At 32.0% G+C, this 20,116-nt stretch overlaps 1 protein-coding gene across 1 annotated transcript in view; it reads right to left on the bottom strand.

Moving 5' to 3' along the window:
• Positions 1–5,407: 5,407 nt before the first annotated feature.
• Positions 5,408–20,116, bottom strand: part of LOC110111282 — a 44,649-nt gene continuing 29,940 nt past the window's right edge. Inside the window, exons 11-12 of the mRNA XM_020843076.2 lie at positions 15,906–15,994; positions 5,408–5,965 (exon numbers count right to left, since the gene is read on the bottom strand). Of these exons, the coding sequence (XP_020698735.1) occupies positions 5,622–5,965; positions 15,906–15,994 (433 nt within the window). The 3' untranslated portion in view covers positions 5,408–5,621. The remainder of the gene's footprint in view (positions 5,966–15,905; positions 15,995–20,116) is intronic.

Here is a 20,116-nt window from a genome sequence, read left to right on the forward strand (position 1 = left end):
GAGCCACTGATGCCGGAGCTGCTTGTAGCGAACCAAACAAAACTGTTATTCTATTATTTTCTGATGTTTTATTAACTTCAGCTCATATGTAACATTACTAAAATACCTCAAAATTTTAAAGAGACTATGGTATTATATAAGCGACCATTCGAACAACTTGATCGACACCTCATATTCTCACATCTTCTTCTTCTTAGATCTTCATTCATGAGTAATGGTTTTGAGGAAACATTTCAATCCAATGTTTTCATTTCTGTCTCTAGCTAATTGATGATCATTGATGAAATTTAGTGATGCTATATATTTTTACAAAGTTTTCGTCTCTAGCAATAGTATGCATTTACTTATGAACACTAAAATCAAAATGAACTTAAATATATTATTATAATTTTCGAACATTGCTCCAAATTTATTTTCAACTTGATTGAATCGGATTCAACTCATGAACAAACATTGTCTGAAGCTTGTTTGTTAGTTGGACCTGATTGAATTTCTAGTACATATGTACAAAACTCAAACACTTACTAGAAAAATTTTCGTAGTATATTTATTCTCATCAAGTTAAGTTTATATAGTAGGCTCAAAGGGTCAACAATCCCCATTTTTTGATAATGATAGCTCTACTTAGAAAATATTTAGAATAGGTACTTTCTCCTTGAGATCATGTTTAAACATAGAAATTTCAATAATGTGGAATATATGAGTAAGCAAGTGCATGCAATTAAGAGTGAGTGCATATGTATTAAAGACTCATCATATTTCCCTTATGGGAGTGGGGAGTAGAAGTACCATTGTCCAACATAACAATAAGTTTAAACAATAAATCAATTTAACACAACCATTAAAATATATACAAGTAAGTCCCTTAAGTAGAAAAAAACCATTTTCCATAAAGATGGGTTTAACATGCCTAACATCTTCAAAGCTTATAACATTGATCTTTAATTAAGGGATGGGTAAAAAAAATGTAGACATAAATCAACTAAATGACCTCTAATTTAGCTACAAACACATATGAGAGCTCAAAGATGATTCTTTCTAACTACTTATCTTATCTGATTTTTAATCGCTATATTTAAGTCATTAATTTTCATTATTCTTAAACATATATTTGTTTCCAATGACATTTTGATCTAAGGTTCCATTTATTGGGAACTTTGGGAGTAAATATATCATTAGTATCATCCATATTTTCTTTAAAGCTTAACTTTTTACCTTTAATAATGTATTCATCTGCTATATCACTATTTTGGATTGAATTTAATATACTTCATCAAATGTAACATAAATATATTCTTCCTAGAAATATATTCATCTTATCAAGGGTCTAACTTCTTTAGATGGTCACATATGAACATATATAAATAAGAGGCATTAGGTTTCTAACCTTTTTAATGTTCATAAGATTTCTTCATGATTATACTAAACATTTACTCTATTTATTACATAACAAGCTGTATTGATTGATTCAGCCCCCCACCAAAAATTAAATTAAAACAATAACTCAATAAAAAATTTAGGAGTAATACAATAACTTGAAGGATAGAAAAGGTTAAATATATTTAGGAGGGGCTCTTAATATGCAGAGTGTGGGAAAAAGTTGATTAAAGACCATCCGCTTGGAAGGAATGGAACGATATGAGTATATGTGTATACTCGAAGTAAAATGGTGTTTAACCATAATGTATGATTAAATTACAAAATGAATCAATAAAAGAGCATGACAAAGTTGGGATAAGACTCAACCAAGTGTAGTTTGACTAAGCCTAAGAGGGCCTATAAAGAAGGCCACTTGTAAAAGTAGTAGAATCAAAAGAGGATGTTTCTATTGGAATTAACTTGGCCAAACGTGATATGGTTGAGCTAAAAAATAGTTTAACTAGAAGTTCTTAACTAAACTAAGAATATTCTAGTCAAAAGGGAATGACTAAAATGGGTAGGTTTGGCCAAAATGGTATGAACAAATTAAAGGGGGTATCAAATCCAAAGGACATTATTGGATTAAAAAAAAACTTAGTCAAAAGGGCATGCATACACTGAGGATGAACATAGCCAAAAGTACATGGCTAGTTTAGATTATTTTTCATTCAATAAAGTGTAATGCCTCGAGATTTAATAAAAGGAATAAATTCATAAACCTAAATTTTTACTCAACTAAAATGCAGAATAAACCACAGCTAACTACAAAATTTGAAATAATGAACATCATCTAAAAAATATCCAACTTTCATTACTCAAACCTCATATATAGTAATCCAATTTTCATGCAACTATAAATCATCATAATTAAACCGAATTACAAAAGAATACCTAAAGTGTCTTGAATCAAACTATCCTGTCCTAATCTCTTCCTATAACATTGCGCCCTTCCCTTTTCCTCAAATATTAGAGAAATCTAACAAGGTGAGCACCATTACCTTAATAAACTTTTATGATGATCTCATTACACATATTAATATCCATTTTATTAATAATTTATTCAAATGTTTAGTTGATAAGAAAGCATGAACTTAGTACTAGCAAAAAGTAGTTTGTTGGGATTATTTAAATATATTTGACTTCAAGATTATTACTTGTACTTTCACATATAACCTTCATAGGGATATCAGAGATGTTAAAGAATGCTAGCTATGATCAGAATCTTACTTGCACTTAACCTTCTTATTTCATAAGAATTTACACAGGGATTTTAGAGTTACCAAAACTAGCTTAGAATATCATTTGTACCTAATTCATTAGATGATCAAAATATGCAATGCATAAATATATTGTGCATGTCTTGATGTTTGTTTATAGCTCCCTTTTAATCTCATTTGCTTTCATCAAGTCGGGCAAGAAGATAAAAAAATAATCTCCCACACTCACATTCAGCAAGTGGGCCCACTTGCAAAGATCCCTCCCAAACCTACATATGACAGATGGGGGCTAAAATAGAACATACAGAGCCTTTGTATCATTTCAAAGAGTACACATCGCATTTTAGAGATTAAAAATTATCTAATGTCATACTATGAATTATATAAATTTAATGTTGTAGATTATTATTATGCCTTTAACACCTAATTATGGTAATGCATGGAGTGTCAGAAATGCCAATAATAAGCAATATTATAGGTATAAAAACATACTCATTAAATATTTTCCATTTCAATTACAAATTTAGAGGAATATTCATAATAGAAGTTTAAGACTCTCAAAGAACTATTAGTGCCATCAGGAATGTCTCATTTGTTCAGTATTCATAAAAATCATCATGAAGAAAAACAATTAATAAAATTTCAACTTTTTATAGTTAAAATATTAAAATTAAAGCAGATAGAAATATATAAAATGTTATGGAGTGAAAACATTATAAAACCCCTAGAAAAATATATTTTTATACATAACTTATTATAGAATTATTAAAATTGAAATCAGAGACGTGTTTAAAAGTTTATCTCATGCTCTACAAAATTCTCAACTACGAATGGAACCCATACTTTAGCTCTCAAATCTTCTCTTATTTTTCTTTCTCATTCTTCTCCTCTCCTTCTCTCCCTTCTTTCTTCTCTAACAATGTGCTGGGTGAGGATTTTTACCATTGGGTTTAGATATTTATTATTTTAAAAAAATATCATGTTAAGTCTATCACTACAGTGCACACCTCTACAGTGCCACTTCCCTCGATTGAATATACCATATACTTTGATCATATGCTTCAAACTTGAGAGTAGAGTGACGCGGCAGTGCCACCAAAGGCATAGCACTCTTCTAAACCCTCTTCCCCAATAGAGAGTTCAATGTCAAAGCGCTGGCACTGCTCAAAGAGAACTTTTGGTAACCTCAAATTTCCTCTTTTCCATTCAAATTCTTGGCTTATTTAGGGTTGATTAGACACTCTAAGAATTAAAATCACTAACTCTATCAAATTTAAACCAAATTCATTCTAATTATTCTAAAATTTTTTTATTTCTATTACTTCAGAACTAAATTGAATTATCAGTGAGATCAGGCCTTGACTTATAATAAATGTCTCCAATAAACTTTTCATAGTTAATTATGAACTTTTTCTTTCATAAAAGTTTCATCAAGAAACCCACGTGTAAAATTGCTAATGATTAATCAAATAAAATTTTACAATAATAACAAATAGAGAATTCTATGTAACATTGATAATGAGCATCAAAGCCTTTTTCTTTAATCAACATAGAAAAAAAGCTCTTATAACAAATTTTTTAATGATAATTACGGCTTAAATAGCTTGATTATTGATCAAAAAGATCAATAGACGAGAATTTGCTTTTGAAATCCAGCTGCCGCTACCGCTCTGTTTAATGAGCTTGTCATGCGTGCAACTCACATTTCAGAAGCCATAGCTCCATGATGAAGAAAAATCCTGGAGGAAATTTTCAAACTCGCCTCCTCAAGACGAACTTTTATTACGTCCTCTGATTGGACGTATCTCTACGTTCGATTAGAAGATTGTTACTCGATTTTTGCTCGGTATTTGGTCGGTATTGCTAGATATTGTTTGAAAATAACGAGGAATACCGCTCTGTGAAGATCAATACCGAGTTATACCGAGTAATCCCAAAAAATACTGAGTTTTTCTAGAAAAAACTCTGTATTTTTTAAAATTACTCGGTATTGCTCGATATAACTTGATATTTTGTCTTCACATAATATTATTTCTCGTTATTGTTGGTATTGCTCGGTATTTCTCGTTTTGTGCCAGCGATCTTAGTGCCAGCCGAACGTAACTCTACGTACATTCACCGGACCAAATAAAAGTTCCCTCAAGACAAGACAAATGGTAGGATTTTAACATTATTTTTCATTAATATTTTATTTTGCACAATTAGGCTTCACAATTTTTTGTTGAAATTGCTATTTCTAACTAAAAATCCTTCCTTTTTGTTGCATAGTTTTCCAACTGATTTATAAAAAGAAACTATATCAACTCCCATAACTTATTTTTGGTTGATTGCATTTTTTTTCAAGCAACTGAATAAATGTGAAGTATTTCTTTTGTAGGAATTTTGATAATATTTTTAGCTGGATGAAAAATTAATGTAGTATAAAGTATTATTTTTCCAATGTAAAACATTGCAATTCATTTTTTTTATGAAAAATAAAAGTACTCAATTTTGACCAAATTCTTTTTTCATTGTCGACATGTTTCCTTTGTCACTACTAACCACCGCTACCACCAACGCCACCGTCTACTGCCACCACTACCAACCACCAGTCTTCATAGCCACCCACCCTCACCGCCACTACTACTCACCATAACCACCACCAACACCACTCTTTGCCCGCCATCAATGACCCACCTCCGCCGCTAGCAGCCCTTGATGACAAGGCCACCATTACATAGAACAAGCATAAAGGTGCTAATCGAGTAGTGCAAAACTTTTCAATCAAGCAATCATCTAAATTTCTATCACAAATTATATTACCTGAATTCAATCCTGCACAGAAAGTTTAAATGAATGCACATCCATGCAAAGAAAACAAGGAGAACGATCATTTGCCAAATGTAAGAAAAATTAAAGAGAAATAAAAATACAAGCTCACAAAACTAAGATCAAAATTTAGAACCACACAGACCAACTAAACAACACGTAATTACAGATGCCGATTTAGAAGGGCCAAAGATCACCCCAAAGAGACCTGCGAGCTTGGAGATGCAGATCAGGACACTCTCTCTTTGTGATCATTATACGCTCAAAGGCTCCTTCAGATGCATCCCTTTTTGTGGACCTGCACACATCTAATGCAATTCGCTTACCTCTTCGTACTGGCGCGTATATAATCCGACCCCAACCGCCGCCGAGATCAGCACGGCCCTGCTCATCGTTATCGACGTCATCATCTTCATCATCCTTGTTAAACAAAGTGATCTCAGAAGCATCTGAAGCATAGGGGATAGTTTCCTCTTCATCATCCAAGAAATCTTCGTCTGTCTTGAATTCGATTTGATCCTCTGACAGGAATTAAACGAGAATGGAGAGAGATTCAACAGAACATCTAATATGTGGTTGTAGTACTAGATAAGAGTTTCAATTCCTGTTAGATCTTCAAGAAGAAAACATGGAACTAAAATATAATACATATAGTTAGCAAAGTTGGTCCAAAAAATGTATGAACTATGCTTCATTTGGGACGGCTTGTTTACTGTTTTTTAAAACAGCTTTTTAGTACAAAAGTTAAAATTTTTGCACTCAAAAGCTGCTTTTAAAAGCAGTACAAAAGCCATCCCAAACGAATCCCTAAACTCACCTTCATCTTAGCTCACAAGATTGGCAGCTCGAACTAACAGCTAGTAAGCCATCAAAAGAGTAAAAAAAAGAGAATTAGCCCTGTTTTTTGTTCTCCTAGGAGGAGATACTTCTCCTCACAAGTTAATTTTCAGTTCTATGGCATTTTAAGGTCTTTAAGCATAAAACACACCATTTGTGTTCATCTGCAACATCCAAACAATATGTAGATTGAACTTTATCAACTTTCATAAAAGATTAGAGCCTCGTTTGGGGCGGCTTTCTTACTGCTTCTTGAAGTAGCTTTTTAATACAAAATTTTAATTTTTATACTAAAAAGCTGCTAAGCAGTAAAAAAGTTGTCTCAAACGAAGCCTAACATTCATCAAACATGTTCAAAAAAATTAAGAGGATCGGGGGCTTGTAAAAGCCCAGTTAACAACCTTAATTTAACCACATGAATTCTATCAATTAAATTAGTTTAATATGTTATGAATAGCATGAAAGCATGAAAAATGTATGTATCAAGTGCCAAGCCATTTGTAGAACTCTGTACTATGAAAATCACAAATTTATAATCATGATGCAAGTGAAGCCACTCATTGAAAAAAATTTTGACATCTGATTGAAGAAACAATCGAAAAGTTGCACAAAATTGTGTATGACGCTTGCATTAATTATTTTTTCAAAATATTGAAAGGCCTTGATGTCATATATGAAGGCTATATTTCAGAACTTCAGTAAGATATAGTAGAAAAAAGTAAATCATACTACTTAGAAAAAACTAAATCAATATAGGTTCAAGAACTAAGTTATAATAGTAGAACTTAAAGTAAATAGGATGATTCCTCAAGGAAACAAATGAAGAGATGAAGGGCTACGAATCAATTGATAGAGAAAAGACTGATGACAACGACAGAATAGAATTAAAGCATCATTAGTCTATATATGCTATTAACTAAGTAGTTTAATTATACTTGCTTAAAATAATCCATTTAATAAGATTTTTGAACTTTGAATGCAATGAAATTTAAAAATTCATTATTTTTATTAAAATAAATTCAATGTAATGATTATTAGTTTATACTCTTAAAAGTTACGCATCATTATTAAAATGAATTTATGAGTGATATAACAATCCTTTGTAGCGTCTTATATCTCTTAGGTGAGTGCCCTGAGCAATGGCAGCAACATTGCCTTGAAATTTAAGAAAAGCAAAGCTTTTACCTTCAATCTATAATCCATTATTTAATGGATGCTAATCCAATACCTACTATACTACTAACATGTTCAGTCACAATCTACCACACTTCCTCCTAACTGCCATGAATTTACCCTGTACAAATAATATGAGTAGCTCATTTGAAAATATAATAAAAACATAATTAGAAAACAATGATACTACTTATTTGAGGTACAACATCAAAATGAAGCAAATTTCATTGCTCTAAATCATGGCCTAAGGCAATTCTATAAGCTAATTCTTTTCCAACAACATTGCATGCCAATTTAGACTGTTCATTTGCACACCCCTTTCATAATCAAGTTTTATTTCCCAAAGCCTCCGTAAAAAAATCAATCTCTATAAATTCCGCCTACATCAACATTCCACTGAGCTCTACAATCGTCCACCTTTTCTTATTCACTACAAGCTACCTCAGTGAACCATAAGATTATTAATGTCACCTCACCAATCTATGGATTGTCCTAAATTGTAATTGATTTTATATTCATTTTTAATTCCATAATTGTTGCCTATTTCTTACTAGATATTTTCCTAGAATTATATAAATTCAACCTAAAAGATGAAATGAACCACTCAAATTCTCTCCAATTATTGTCATGATATCAAAGCATTAGGATTTTTCATAGCATTTTTATAAGCTGCAACCTGCATCGCTACATTGCCAAGAACATGCAAGCCTTCATTATTAAAAGTCCCTTTTCTTTCCACCCAATCTTCCAGTTGTGGCCTTTATCATTGCAGTCTTATTTCTAGCATTCTTTCAATTTGCAACAAATTACTAATACATTTTTCCTCCCATGGATCACAAAAATTCCCATGCTCCATTGGTCTTAGGTTTATTTAGAATCGAGACTGACACCTCATTAGGTGCTATGTGAAGCATATATTCCTCAAATAAAACAGCACAACTCACCTCAGGTTTTGATGAGGCGTGCACAATTTAAATCAAACTTATATTTAAATAAATCATTTCTTACTACCCTCCACACTATTTATATCCATAAAACTATCTCTAAAGCTTTAAATAATGTGAATTGAAATAATGGTAAAAGAATAAATAGAAGACCTTCAAAAGAACAAAACATGAGAATGTCTGACAGTACGAAAAATAAAGAAACTAGTGGGATGTAGATGAACCTTTACTGTAAAATTTATATAAATTTGATAGCTCATTAGGAAGTTCTAAGGCCATACTAGCTGCTAAAGGCTACAGTCAAACATATGGGACCGATTATCCTGTAAAGTTTGTTCAAACTGCTAAAATGAACATTTTTTAAGTTCTTTTATCATTAGCAACTAATAAGGACTACAAACTATAATAATTCAATGTGAAGAATGAATTCCTACATGATGATGATATAGAGGAAGAAGTTTCCATGGAGGTCCCAATGGAATTTGGCTCAAATACAGAATAAAAAAGAGAAATAAAAAAAAGGAAGTAAAAGCTCAACATAGTGCCCCGACTACTGATAAATGCTAAATTTAGTCCCAGAGTTATGCATTCCCCCCAATTTAGTCCCTCAACTATTAAAAATTGAACCAATTAAATTTTAAAGGCTGAAATAAGTGTTAAAGTTAACTCCAAAATTAAATATAAGGGTAATTTAGGTATGACAAGGGTATGTGAGATTACATTACTTATATTGATCTATTTTATCATTTAATAAATCATAATACATGTTTAACTACTTAATAATAAGAGTGAATAATTAGTGAAAAAAATTTATATCTATTAGAAGCAAACTCAAAATTGAAGATCATTATAAACATATAAAAAAATTTTGAAAGTAGAATTGTAGTAAGTATAGGGTTGGGAGGGGAAGAGTCTTATGAGATCAAGGCACTACAAATCACACAATCATTAATTTTAATACACTTTTGACACAGGATTTTGGTGCAAACATGACTCCTTTAGACTGAAGATTCTCTTGAATAAAATACCTGAGGATTCCATAATATTATTAGAAGAAATCGGTAGTTCAACGGTTATTTCTCAATTCTCTCTGAATTAGGATGGGCCTAATAAATAAAATTAAAAAGAAGAGTATTAGTGACATGAATGACTTACATTTATTTAAAAACAACTTGAGCAGTCTTTACAAGTTCATGCCCTTGTTCTTTCCTACAGTTTCATCTCCAATCCGTGCTAACAAAATGAGAGAAAATAGAGAAAAAGAAATGTTACTACTAATGAAAGTTGTTCTCACAATAAGTTAATTCATTTTTTGAATATTATCTAAAATACATGGGTCCAAATCTCATCTTAAAATGTACTTCTCATCTAAAGTTAATAAGAAATTTTGATGCTTAATTATTGCAACATAATCTAGAACAACTAACAAAAGTTAAAAATATGTTATTGTTCCAATTCAAATAGTTCAAGCAAATAAACACTAACAGCACAAATAAAATTGAACCATCTTCATGCAAATTGTAATACAGTTGTGAACGAATAATTCCTAACATTATAAATTATTTTTATCTTGTCGAACAAATAATTCCTAAGAACAAAAAAATCGAAATCGTATGAATAAAGGATTTTAGGAAAATAAGCAAACTTGTCTTCGTTTACTTTTGAATGTCACACATTACTCATTGTCTATGTCCTTGGATGTCGAAGCACATCATGATCGCTCAGCCTCTCGTGTGAGTCGCGGTCCCTCATAGCAGCAAGGGTCTGTCTTGCGGCCTCTCTCAACACTCGCGGTCACTCGCCGCAACATCCATCTCGCATCTTGCTCATAGTGTGTCGCTCTCGTGAGCGACCGCGAGTGCGCGGTCACTCGTAACAGCACGACCTTTTGTGTCTCGCTCACAGAGCATCAAAGCACGGCGCCTTGCTCGCAGTTGCAGTTCTTCTCCCTCACATAATTTGATCTCCAGTTCATCTCCAAGAATCATAGCAGGAACTCGAACGATTAGATAAAAATATTTTTGCTAAAATACCCCCACAAAGAAGCAACTTCTTGCAACTTCTTACATTAATTTAAAATGAAATTTTAACAGAGGGACTAAATTGAATAATTTTTAAAAGTTGAGCGAATGAATTGAGGCACTGCGAACATTGGGATAAAATTTGATATTAATCAATAATCGAGGTACTATTTTGAGCTGTTACTAAAAAAAAACATTATATGTATTAAAGCAAACCCCAAGACCATGGTTTAGGAGGTTCGCTAAGGTGATGCTCGACATGGAATATACAACAGAGTCAAGAATACCATAAATTACTTGTAAAACACATGACTTTTATGCTGTCAACAAAAACATTATAGGATATGCTAAATTGGAATATATGGAGATTTTAAATAAGAGGTCACTCCAAGATTTTGAAATGAATGAATTAGATAATCTAAAGTATTTTCTTAACACTGAAATTGCACTCAGATCATGGGCTCTTTATATCACGATAGAAAAATATATAACATTCCTATTGATATATAAAGACAAGTTGAGATGCAAGCCTGTCAAGAGCCCCATAAAATTTAATGATAAACTTGAAAATGCTCCAAAAGACTAATTAAAAAAAGCCTTATCAAAGACTTATGGAATGTTTATATACATATCACATGCTAAGCATGACATTGCATATGATGTTTGTGGTAAGTTGATTCAGACATAATTCAAAATAGTCATACTTTATAATTGCAGAAGTTTACAACAATGTTTAAAATTGCGTATTTGGGTATTGAGGCGTTTTTCATTCGTGAGGCGAGGCGTAAGCCTCAAGGCGTTTTGAGGCGTAAGCCTCAAAATCAAAAGATTGCAGAAACATAAAATGATAAATTTGTTATATACTAATGAGTGAATAATATAAAACATAAAAAAGCATAAGATATGAAGTGAAATTAAAATATCTCAATAATAAGACAACATGAAATATAGTTCAACTCAAAATTCTATCTTTCTGAAATCCCAGTATTCTTTTCATTAACATATAATTCTGATTTCCAAAAATAAATAGCAATGGCATATCACATAAGAACTCATAAGTCATCAGCACTCATCACTAAGGGGTTCTTCATTTGAATCATTATTATGATGAACTGCTCTCTCCCTTTCCACCTCTCCTATAGAGTCCAATGTCAGGCATTTACTTCAAGATTTATGTAAGTTTTAATATATATAGCGTGAGGCGTAAGCCCCATGCCAGTGAGACGAGGCGGGCCTCAACCAAGTTGAGACGCAAGCCTCATAAAAAAAAACTCGAGGCGTAAGCATCGAGGCGTTTTTTATTGAAATTGCGCAAAGGCGGGCCTCAAGGCGAGCCTCATATTGCTCAATTTTAAACCATGGTTTACAATATCAAAAATGAATCCCAAATAAAGAAATTTGTTTCAAACATGGCAGGGACCTGACACTTGAAGCCTATACAAATGCCAGATAATGGGACCTATGATTGATAGGTTAACTTTAGGATACTGCACATTCCTATTATAAGTAAAAAAAAAAAGTGGCAACATCTAGTGCATAAGCCAAATTTAGATATGGCACTAAGAATAAGTGAACTTCTATAGCTAAAATTTATCCTATAATATTTAAAGGTTGAATGGAATAACCCTATATGTCTCTATTGTGCTAGATTTAGATATACTACTAAGAAAGTTCTCACCGATTTCTACATTCATTGAGTTGATGAGCCAAGACATGATCTGATAATTCTCTGCTTTCCATTTTATGTAGAGAGGATCGGTTTACGGTGGCATAGGGGCTTCACTAGTGAGATAGTCCTCTTTCCCTCTCCCGCAAATAAATATTCTCACCATTGAGACTATTGCAAAAAATTTTGCCCATTAAATTTGTAGTTTGTGATGAGAGGAGAAAGAGGAGAAGAGTTGCCAGTAAATCAAGAATTTTCGGTGTTTAAACCGGTAATATTTGGGTAGGATGATGAGATCTCTCTATACATGGACATGGTTGGGATTAGGGAACGAATTTAGGAAAAATTTTATTTTCTTATTTGTGTATTAAATCTGCAATTTATTATTTCCTCATTAGGATGTCTTGTATAGATCTATAAATATGGAAGATTGTAATGAATAAGAATAAGTTTTTCCCTCTCAAATCACAGTTTGTAACAATTACAAACATATGAAAAATTTTTGAAAGTAGAATTTTAGTAAGTATAGTGTGGGTTGGGAGGGGAAGAGTCTTTGGGATCAAGGCACTATAAATAACACAATCATTAATTTTAATACACTTTTGACACAGGATTTTGGTCCAATCATGATTCCTTTAGACTAAAGATTTTCTTGAATAAATACCCGAGGATTCCACAATATTATTAGAAGAAATAGGCAGTTCAACAGTTATTTCTCAATTCTCTCTGAATTAGGATGAGCCTAATAAATAAAATTAAAAAGAAGAGTATTAATGATATGAATCACTTAACATTTATTTAAAAACAACTTGAGCAGTCTTTACAAGTTCATGCCCTTGTTCTTTCCTACAAGTTTCGTCTCCAATTCGTGCTAACAAAATGAGAGAAAATAGAGCAAAAGAAATTTTACTACTAAATGAAAGTTGTTTTCACAATGAAGTTAATTCATTTTTTTAATATTATCTAAGATACATGGTTCATATCTCATCTTAAAATGTACTTCTCACTAAAGTTAATAAGAAATCTTGATGCTTAATTATTGTGACATATTCTAGAAGAACTAACAAAAGTTAAATAAATGTTATTGTTCCAATTCAAATAGCTCAAAAAATAAACACAAACAGCACAAATAAAATTGAACCTCTGTCATGCAAATTGTAATATAGTTGTGAACGAATAATTCCTAACATTATAAATTATTTTATCTTATCGAACAAATAATTTCTAAGAACAAAAAAATCAAAATCATATGAATAAAGGATATTATGAAGATAAGCAAACTTGTCTTCATTTACTTTTGAATGTCACACATTACTCATTGTCTACGTCCTTGGATGTTGAAGCACATCATGATCGCTTAGCCTGTCGCATTAGTCGCGGTCCCTCGTAGCAGCAAGGGTCACTCTTGCGGCCTCTCACAACACTCACAGTCACTCGTCGCAACACCCGTCTCACATCTCGCTCATAGTGTGTTGCGTCTCGCTTGCAACATCTCATGGTCGTTCGCAGCAGCACGGCCTTTCGTGTCTCGCTCGTAGAGCATCAAAGCACGGTGCCTTGCTCGCAGCTGCAATTATTCTCCCTCCCATAATTCGATCTCCAGTTCCATCTCCAGGAATCATAGCAGGAACTCGAACGATTAGGTAAAAAATATTTTTACTAAAATACCCATATAGAAGTGAATGCTCACAACTTCTTTCATTAATTTAAAACGAAATTTTAACAGAGACCAAATTGGATAATTTTTAATAGTTAAGTGACTAAATTGAGGCACATCAAAATTTTAGGATTAAATTGGACATTTGTCAATAGTCGAGGTACTATTATGAACTTTTACTCAAACAAAGCATTATATGTATTAAAGAAAACCCCAAGACTATGGTTTAGGAGGTTCGCTAATGTGATGCTCGACATGGAATATAAAACAGAGTCAAGAATACCATAAATTATTTGTGAAACACGTGACATTTATGCTGTCAACAAAAACATTATAGGATATGCTAAATTGGAATGTATGGAAATTTTAAATAAGAGGTCACTCCAAGATTTTGAAATAAATTAATTAGATAATCTAAAGTATTTCCTAACATTGAGATTGCACTCAGATCATGGGTTCTTTATATCACGATAGAAAAACATCCTATTGATATATAAAGACAAGTTGAGATGCAAGCCTATCAAGAGCCCCATAAAATTTAATTGTCCAAAAGACTAATTAAAATAACCCACTTATCAAAGACTTATGAAATATTTATATACATATCACCCGCTAAACATGACATTGCATATGATGTTTGTGTGGTAAGTCGATTCAAACACAATTCAAAATAGTCATACTTTATAATTGCATATTGTTGCGTGTTAGAAAATACGCGGCGGTAGAGTTTGTAAATTTGCGTCCGAGCGTTGCACGTAAGTTTAACACACAAACAGAAAAGAGAAGTGAACACCAAGAGTGCAACACATATTAAATTTTACAATATCAAAAATGAATCTCAAATAAAGAAATTTGTTTCAAACATGGCAGGGACCTCACACTTGAAGCCTATACAAATGCCAGATATATGGGGTCTATGATTGATATGTTAACTTCAGGATACTGCACATTCTTATTTAAAGTAAAAAAAAAAATGAAGTGGCAACATCAAGTGCATAAGACAAATTTAGATAAGTGAACTGCCATAGCTAAAATTTATCCTAGAATATTTAAAGGTTGAATGGAATAGCCCTTTATGTCTCTATTGTACCAATTTTAGATATAGCACTAAGAAAGTTCTCCCCGATTTCTACATTCATGGAGTTGATGAGCCAAGAAATGATTTGATAATTCTCTGCTTTCAATTTTCTATAGAGAGGATCGGTTTGTGGTGATATAGGGGCTTCACCAATGAGATCGTCCTCTTTCGCTCTCCCGCAAATAAATATTCTCACTGATTGAGACTTGCAAAAAAAAATTACCCATTAAATTTGTAGCTTGTGATGAGAGGAGAAAAGTTGTCAGCAGATCAAGAGTTTCTGTTGTTTAAATGGGTAATATTTGGGTAGGAGGATGAGATATTGCTATCCATGGACATTGTTGGGTTTCCTCGGTTAAAAGAGAAGATAAATTTTAGGAAAGGGCTACATATGCTTGAAGAGACTATCGGAAGGATGATGGAGAGTTACCGCCAGCTGAAGGTTGAAAGAAATGGAGGAAGGCTTGTCGTCGACACTCAGAGGAGGCTTAGGATTTTCATAAACTCTGATACCATGAAGAAATTGTTTAGGGAAAAATGAATTCAAATTTTATTCCTTAGAATATATATATACACACACTCTCTCTCTCTCTCTAGGAGAATAAATAGAAAAAGAAAGTCATTTAATCTAATTAATTATAATAAATGAAAGAGAAAAATCTTTTAATCATATCCCATGGATTTTGGAATAAATCCCACAAATCATGGTGTCATAAGTGGAAATTTTCAACTACAACCCATGAATTGCTGACCTGTCAAAGCGGCGAGGGCCCCCTCCTTGCCGTGTTATTCAACACAAGAAAACAGATACACAAGAAAAAACATTAGATAAACAATCAAAATGGTGTAATAGAATCACAAGGCCGCACGCATTTTTTAAAAAACTTTGTGAAGAACTAAGAAATGCATTTTAGACAATGATAACTATGCCAATCTAGTCAAATAGTTTGGCTGCACAAAAAACAAACCTTCAAATCCAATTGTATGGACAAATTCAAGCTTCAGCTTTTTAAAGTCCAACATAATAAAAAGAGATGAGAACAGAACAAAAATCTTAAATATATATAGCCTACAATGTTTATTACCATAATCTATGATAAGATCCTCCGGCTTCCTCTTAGCAAGTCTTTCCTTTAACGTCTCAAACTCCATACCATCCAGCGGCCAAGCTTCCCTACAAAAAAGAAAAAAAAAACAAAGAAAAAGAAAAAGGAAAACCAAAAGAAAATTATTTTAAATCATTTAAACTGCCATAAAATATTGGTCTAGATATCTTTTTTTTTATATAGGAAACATTAAGGCTTTGAATTCTTAAGGTCATAAAGTTATTTACTAAAAACTATCTAAACGATGCTTTGCACTTACTAAAGTAAATCAGCATATTGACACTAAGCTACCTATCATGCTTTCCATAAGAAACTTGTAAACTATTTATTACCAAATTTGATAATGCAAAAGATGAGAGATCTATAATATTCATATGAAATATTGGATGTATAGATGTCATGATACTACAGTCAAGGGGATATAAAAGTTTGGGAATGTTAAATTTCATAATAATATTTGACTGCTTAAATAAGGGGAATGCGCTTGAACTATATTCTATATCATTTATGTTTAGGCCTGATAATATGATAAAGCCAAGGCAAACCAAACGGAGATTGACCAATAAATGACACACATATAATCCAATTATCAGATAGTCCATTCACAAGATAACCTTTTAACAGTTCAAATGATAAAAAAAACCCATTAGGAGAAGATATGATAGGAAATAACATCTATGTATATTTCAAGAAAGTTACAGGCTTACAATGCATCACTACACACAAAATTAACTGCATACCTATTGCAACAAACATGCAAGATAGCTCTTAGCTTCGGTCCAAAAATAGTTAGTAATTACTGCATCACCTTGATACAGTGTTCAAAATTACTTTATAAACCAAACTTTCAAGTGGAACCACAAGTGAAATTAAATTAAAAAATCCTATTTGATTTCATAAGATTCGAGTAAAAAATTCAAGGAGCAACACCCAAATAAAATCAATAATTTCAATTTGATCAGCAACATAAAAACAATCATCATCACCATTAGCCATAACTGTTTGTTGTTAGTTTAATGAACCTCATTCCAGTCATACCTTGTAGAAACTCTCATTCTCTTTTCATCCATACTGAGTATTCCATAAGGTATTAAACCTATTTTTGTGCAAAGCCTTTTGCAAAACTTCTATTCATATTACCTAGAGTATGACTTTTTTATCTTCCTAATATGTTAACATAAAGTTAACTAACAGTCTTACTAGTGCATCATTTATCTTTTGTTATACTAACCAAACCACAAACCTATTTTTCACTATCTTACCTTTCAATAGATACAACGCCAACCATTAATTATTTCATTATTCATCCTTAACAAGTTTTACCAAATATCAAATATTCTCAATTCAACTTTTTAAACTTGTCAATTAAAGACTGCCTAACTGCTCAAAACTCAAGTTCATACATCATATTTGGCCTAATTACAGTTAAAATTTTAATTTTTACCTCCAAAATCTTCTCCTATCACAATACTTTTAAGGAACTTAATCTATTTTAATCACCTAATCTTACCCTAGAAGTTTTGTGCTCATCAATATCCTAATTCTTTTGTATAATAGGTTCAAATACTTAAATCCATCATACCTACATAATAACTTTATCTTTTAATAATATTGCTAATTAATCCTATAAAGCAAATAAATAAATAAAATAAACTGAAGCTATGTTTCATAAAAATGCAGAAAAAGGAGAAACACTGTTTTGACATCAATAGTACACATAATAAGCTAGGTCAAAATTTTAGTAGAAAAAATGGAGATAACCAAGCTAAAATTAGTCTTTTAGGATAAATTTTATATATCATTCACACGCTAAAGTTCTTACTCTGGCCGGTTGCCACGCTTTAAAGCAACAAAACAGAACTTCTCATCCTCAAAACCGCGCAATGGCTCTCCCTTGGATCGCTGCAATAATGAAAAATAGCCAATGAAATTGTAAAATAATTACATAACTCCAAAATTCCACTGAAACTGATGTAAGCAATACCATCAAAAAAAGTATGAATGCTATAGAAATAAATTTCCAAAATCGTTCAGTTATTAAAAAGAATGTTAAGTATTATGTAGATATCATATTTTAAATACATGAATGGTACGGATTGAGAGAAAACAATGTCAAAGTTATCCTATAAAAAATGATACTTCAATTACAGAAATCAAGTTTCATAGTTATTCATGTTATAATAAGTGACTGAACATTACAAACTATACAAAAAAATGTGTGAGAAGATGAGTTTAAAGTGCCCAACAAAGGCTTCAAGGCAACCATAGAGAAGAACAGTGAGAATTGTTGATGCTGATCTGCAAGTTTACATTTGACTTGTAACAACAGGTATTGTCCTGTGCCTTTTTTAATGAATTAATTGATTTGGCTCATGGTTTGGATGTCTCAGATAGTGTAATTGCCATAAAATTCAAATTTTCGTTCACCTAATCCTCTCTGAAATATATTAAAAAAAAATTCAATCCCACATGCAAGACAAAATTGCAATCAATTATTGCCTCATGTTTCCAACATAATTTGGTGGCGCTACAGTCACATGCAAAAGTTTTTGGTAGTCTAAGAGGCGCTCTACAGATGATCCACAGTTTTCTTAGAAACTTAAGGGCATGCAATTTTTGCTGGCACCTATAATTTTTTGTAGTTTGGAACTATCGATCAAAGTTTTGCCGTTTTTGGTTTAGATTTATCTAATTCGTCTGATTCTTCTTGGGCATGGCATGTGTTAAATCTCAGCCTTCCGCTGTGTTACTGTGATCCCACAATCATAAACAATGATCCGTGGGAAGCCCGCCTGAATCACATTTAATATCTTCCATAACTAGACAACTGATTTAGAAAAGAATGTATTACTCATTATTCTGTACTTATTTAAGCATCTGGTATAGATCTATAAATAGGGTGCATGTTTCATAATAAAATTCAAGCTTTTCTCTCTCAAATTTCAGTTTTTAACAGCATGAGTTGTGCTTTATAATTGCCGAAGCAGCTTATGGTGGCATATTCCGACCTCTGCAATTTTTTTCAATGTCGCATAGGATGAGTATTTTAAACAAGAATATGAAATGTTTGTTCAATGTCGTATATGAGCCATGAGGAATCATATTAAAATTGAACTGTTGGATGGTTTTGTGTATTATAAATGTGACTTCAAAATTTTAGGGAAAGTCGTCTCCTTATACCAACTTGATGCCTATATTTTCTTTAGTTTGGCAATTTCTTTCCTCATTTTATTTTCTTTAAAATACTTTGTAATTGCTTGCTAGAGTTCTTGATTTTGGTTAAATATGATATTAAAATTCAACTGTTGGATGGTTTTGTGTGATTTGAATTTCTTATTCTCTTCAAATTTATTAGATCTTTGCACCATTATTTGAGTTCTAATTCTATTTTTTTTTTCATATTTGCACCGTCATGTGCATTTAATGATCTTTAATCTAATAATCTTAATTTCTTTTATGTGGTCTGCATTCATTATATCATCCTAGCAACATTAAGAAAGCTAAACCATCAAGCATCTAAAGAAACAAAAGATAGAATTTGTATTCAATTGCTAGAGGAGACGACAAAATCACTTTCCTCATATTAACAGCAAATCGAATCATAAAACACGAAAAAAACTGAAAATACAAAACAACATAGAACCAAGTGACAACCCTTCAAAACCCACCAAAAGAAACTCATAAAAAACTTGAGTCTATGTGCTTCCTTATTTGAATTTCAAAATCCCAACACAAGGTAGATAGTAAATACTTATCATTCCCAAGTTGGTACTTAATCTTACAAAAATTATAAGAGTAAATGCCTAGGTGAGAATGTTTATAATTTGTTGACAAGTCAGTGAAGGTTGAAGAGATATGGAAGTGTAAATCTATCGAAACATGTTTGGCATGATAATGAAGCACAGGATTTTTGACAATGTTTATTGATGTTTGCTTATCACACAATAGTTGATGTGAAACGTAAATGTCATTTACTTGCCTAGGTGGCAAGATTAATTAAATCCCAAATCAATTTGGGGAGAGAGAATGAAAATCTAAAATTAAATTTCATATTAAGTGGAATTGGCGGGATGAATTTGAATTTAAATTCAAATTTAATGGGGAGAATTAAATTGGATGAGAGGGAATTGTGGGAGGTAATTAGGGAGGCTTAATGAGGGGGCTATTAATGAGATAGGAGAGAGATTATG

Source organism: Dendrobium catenatum, unplaced genomic scaffold (assembly GCF_001605985.2).
Source record: "Dendrobium catenatum unplaced genomic scaffold, ASM160598v2 fragScaff_scaffold_1165, whole genome shotgun sequence".
NCBI lineage: Eukaryota > Viridiplantae > Streptophyta > Magnoliopsida > Asparagales > Orchidaceae > Dendrobium > Dendrobium catenatum.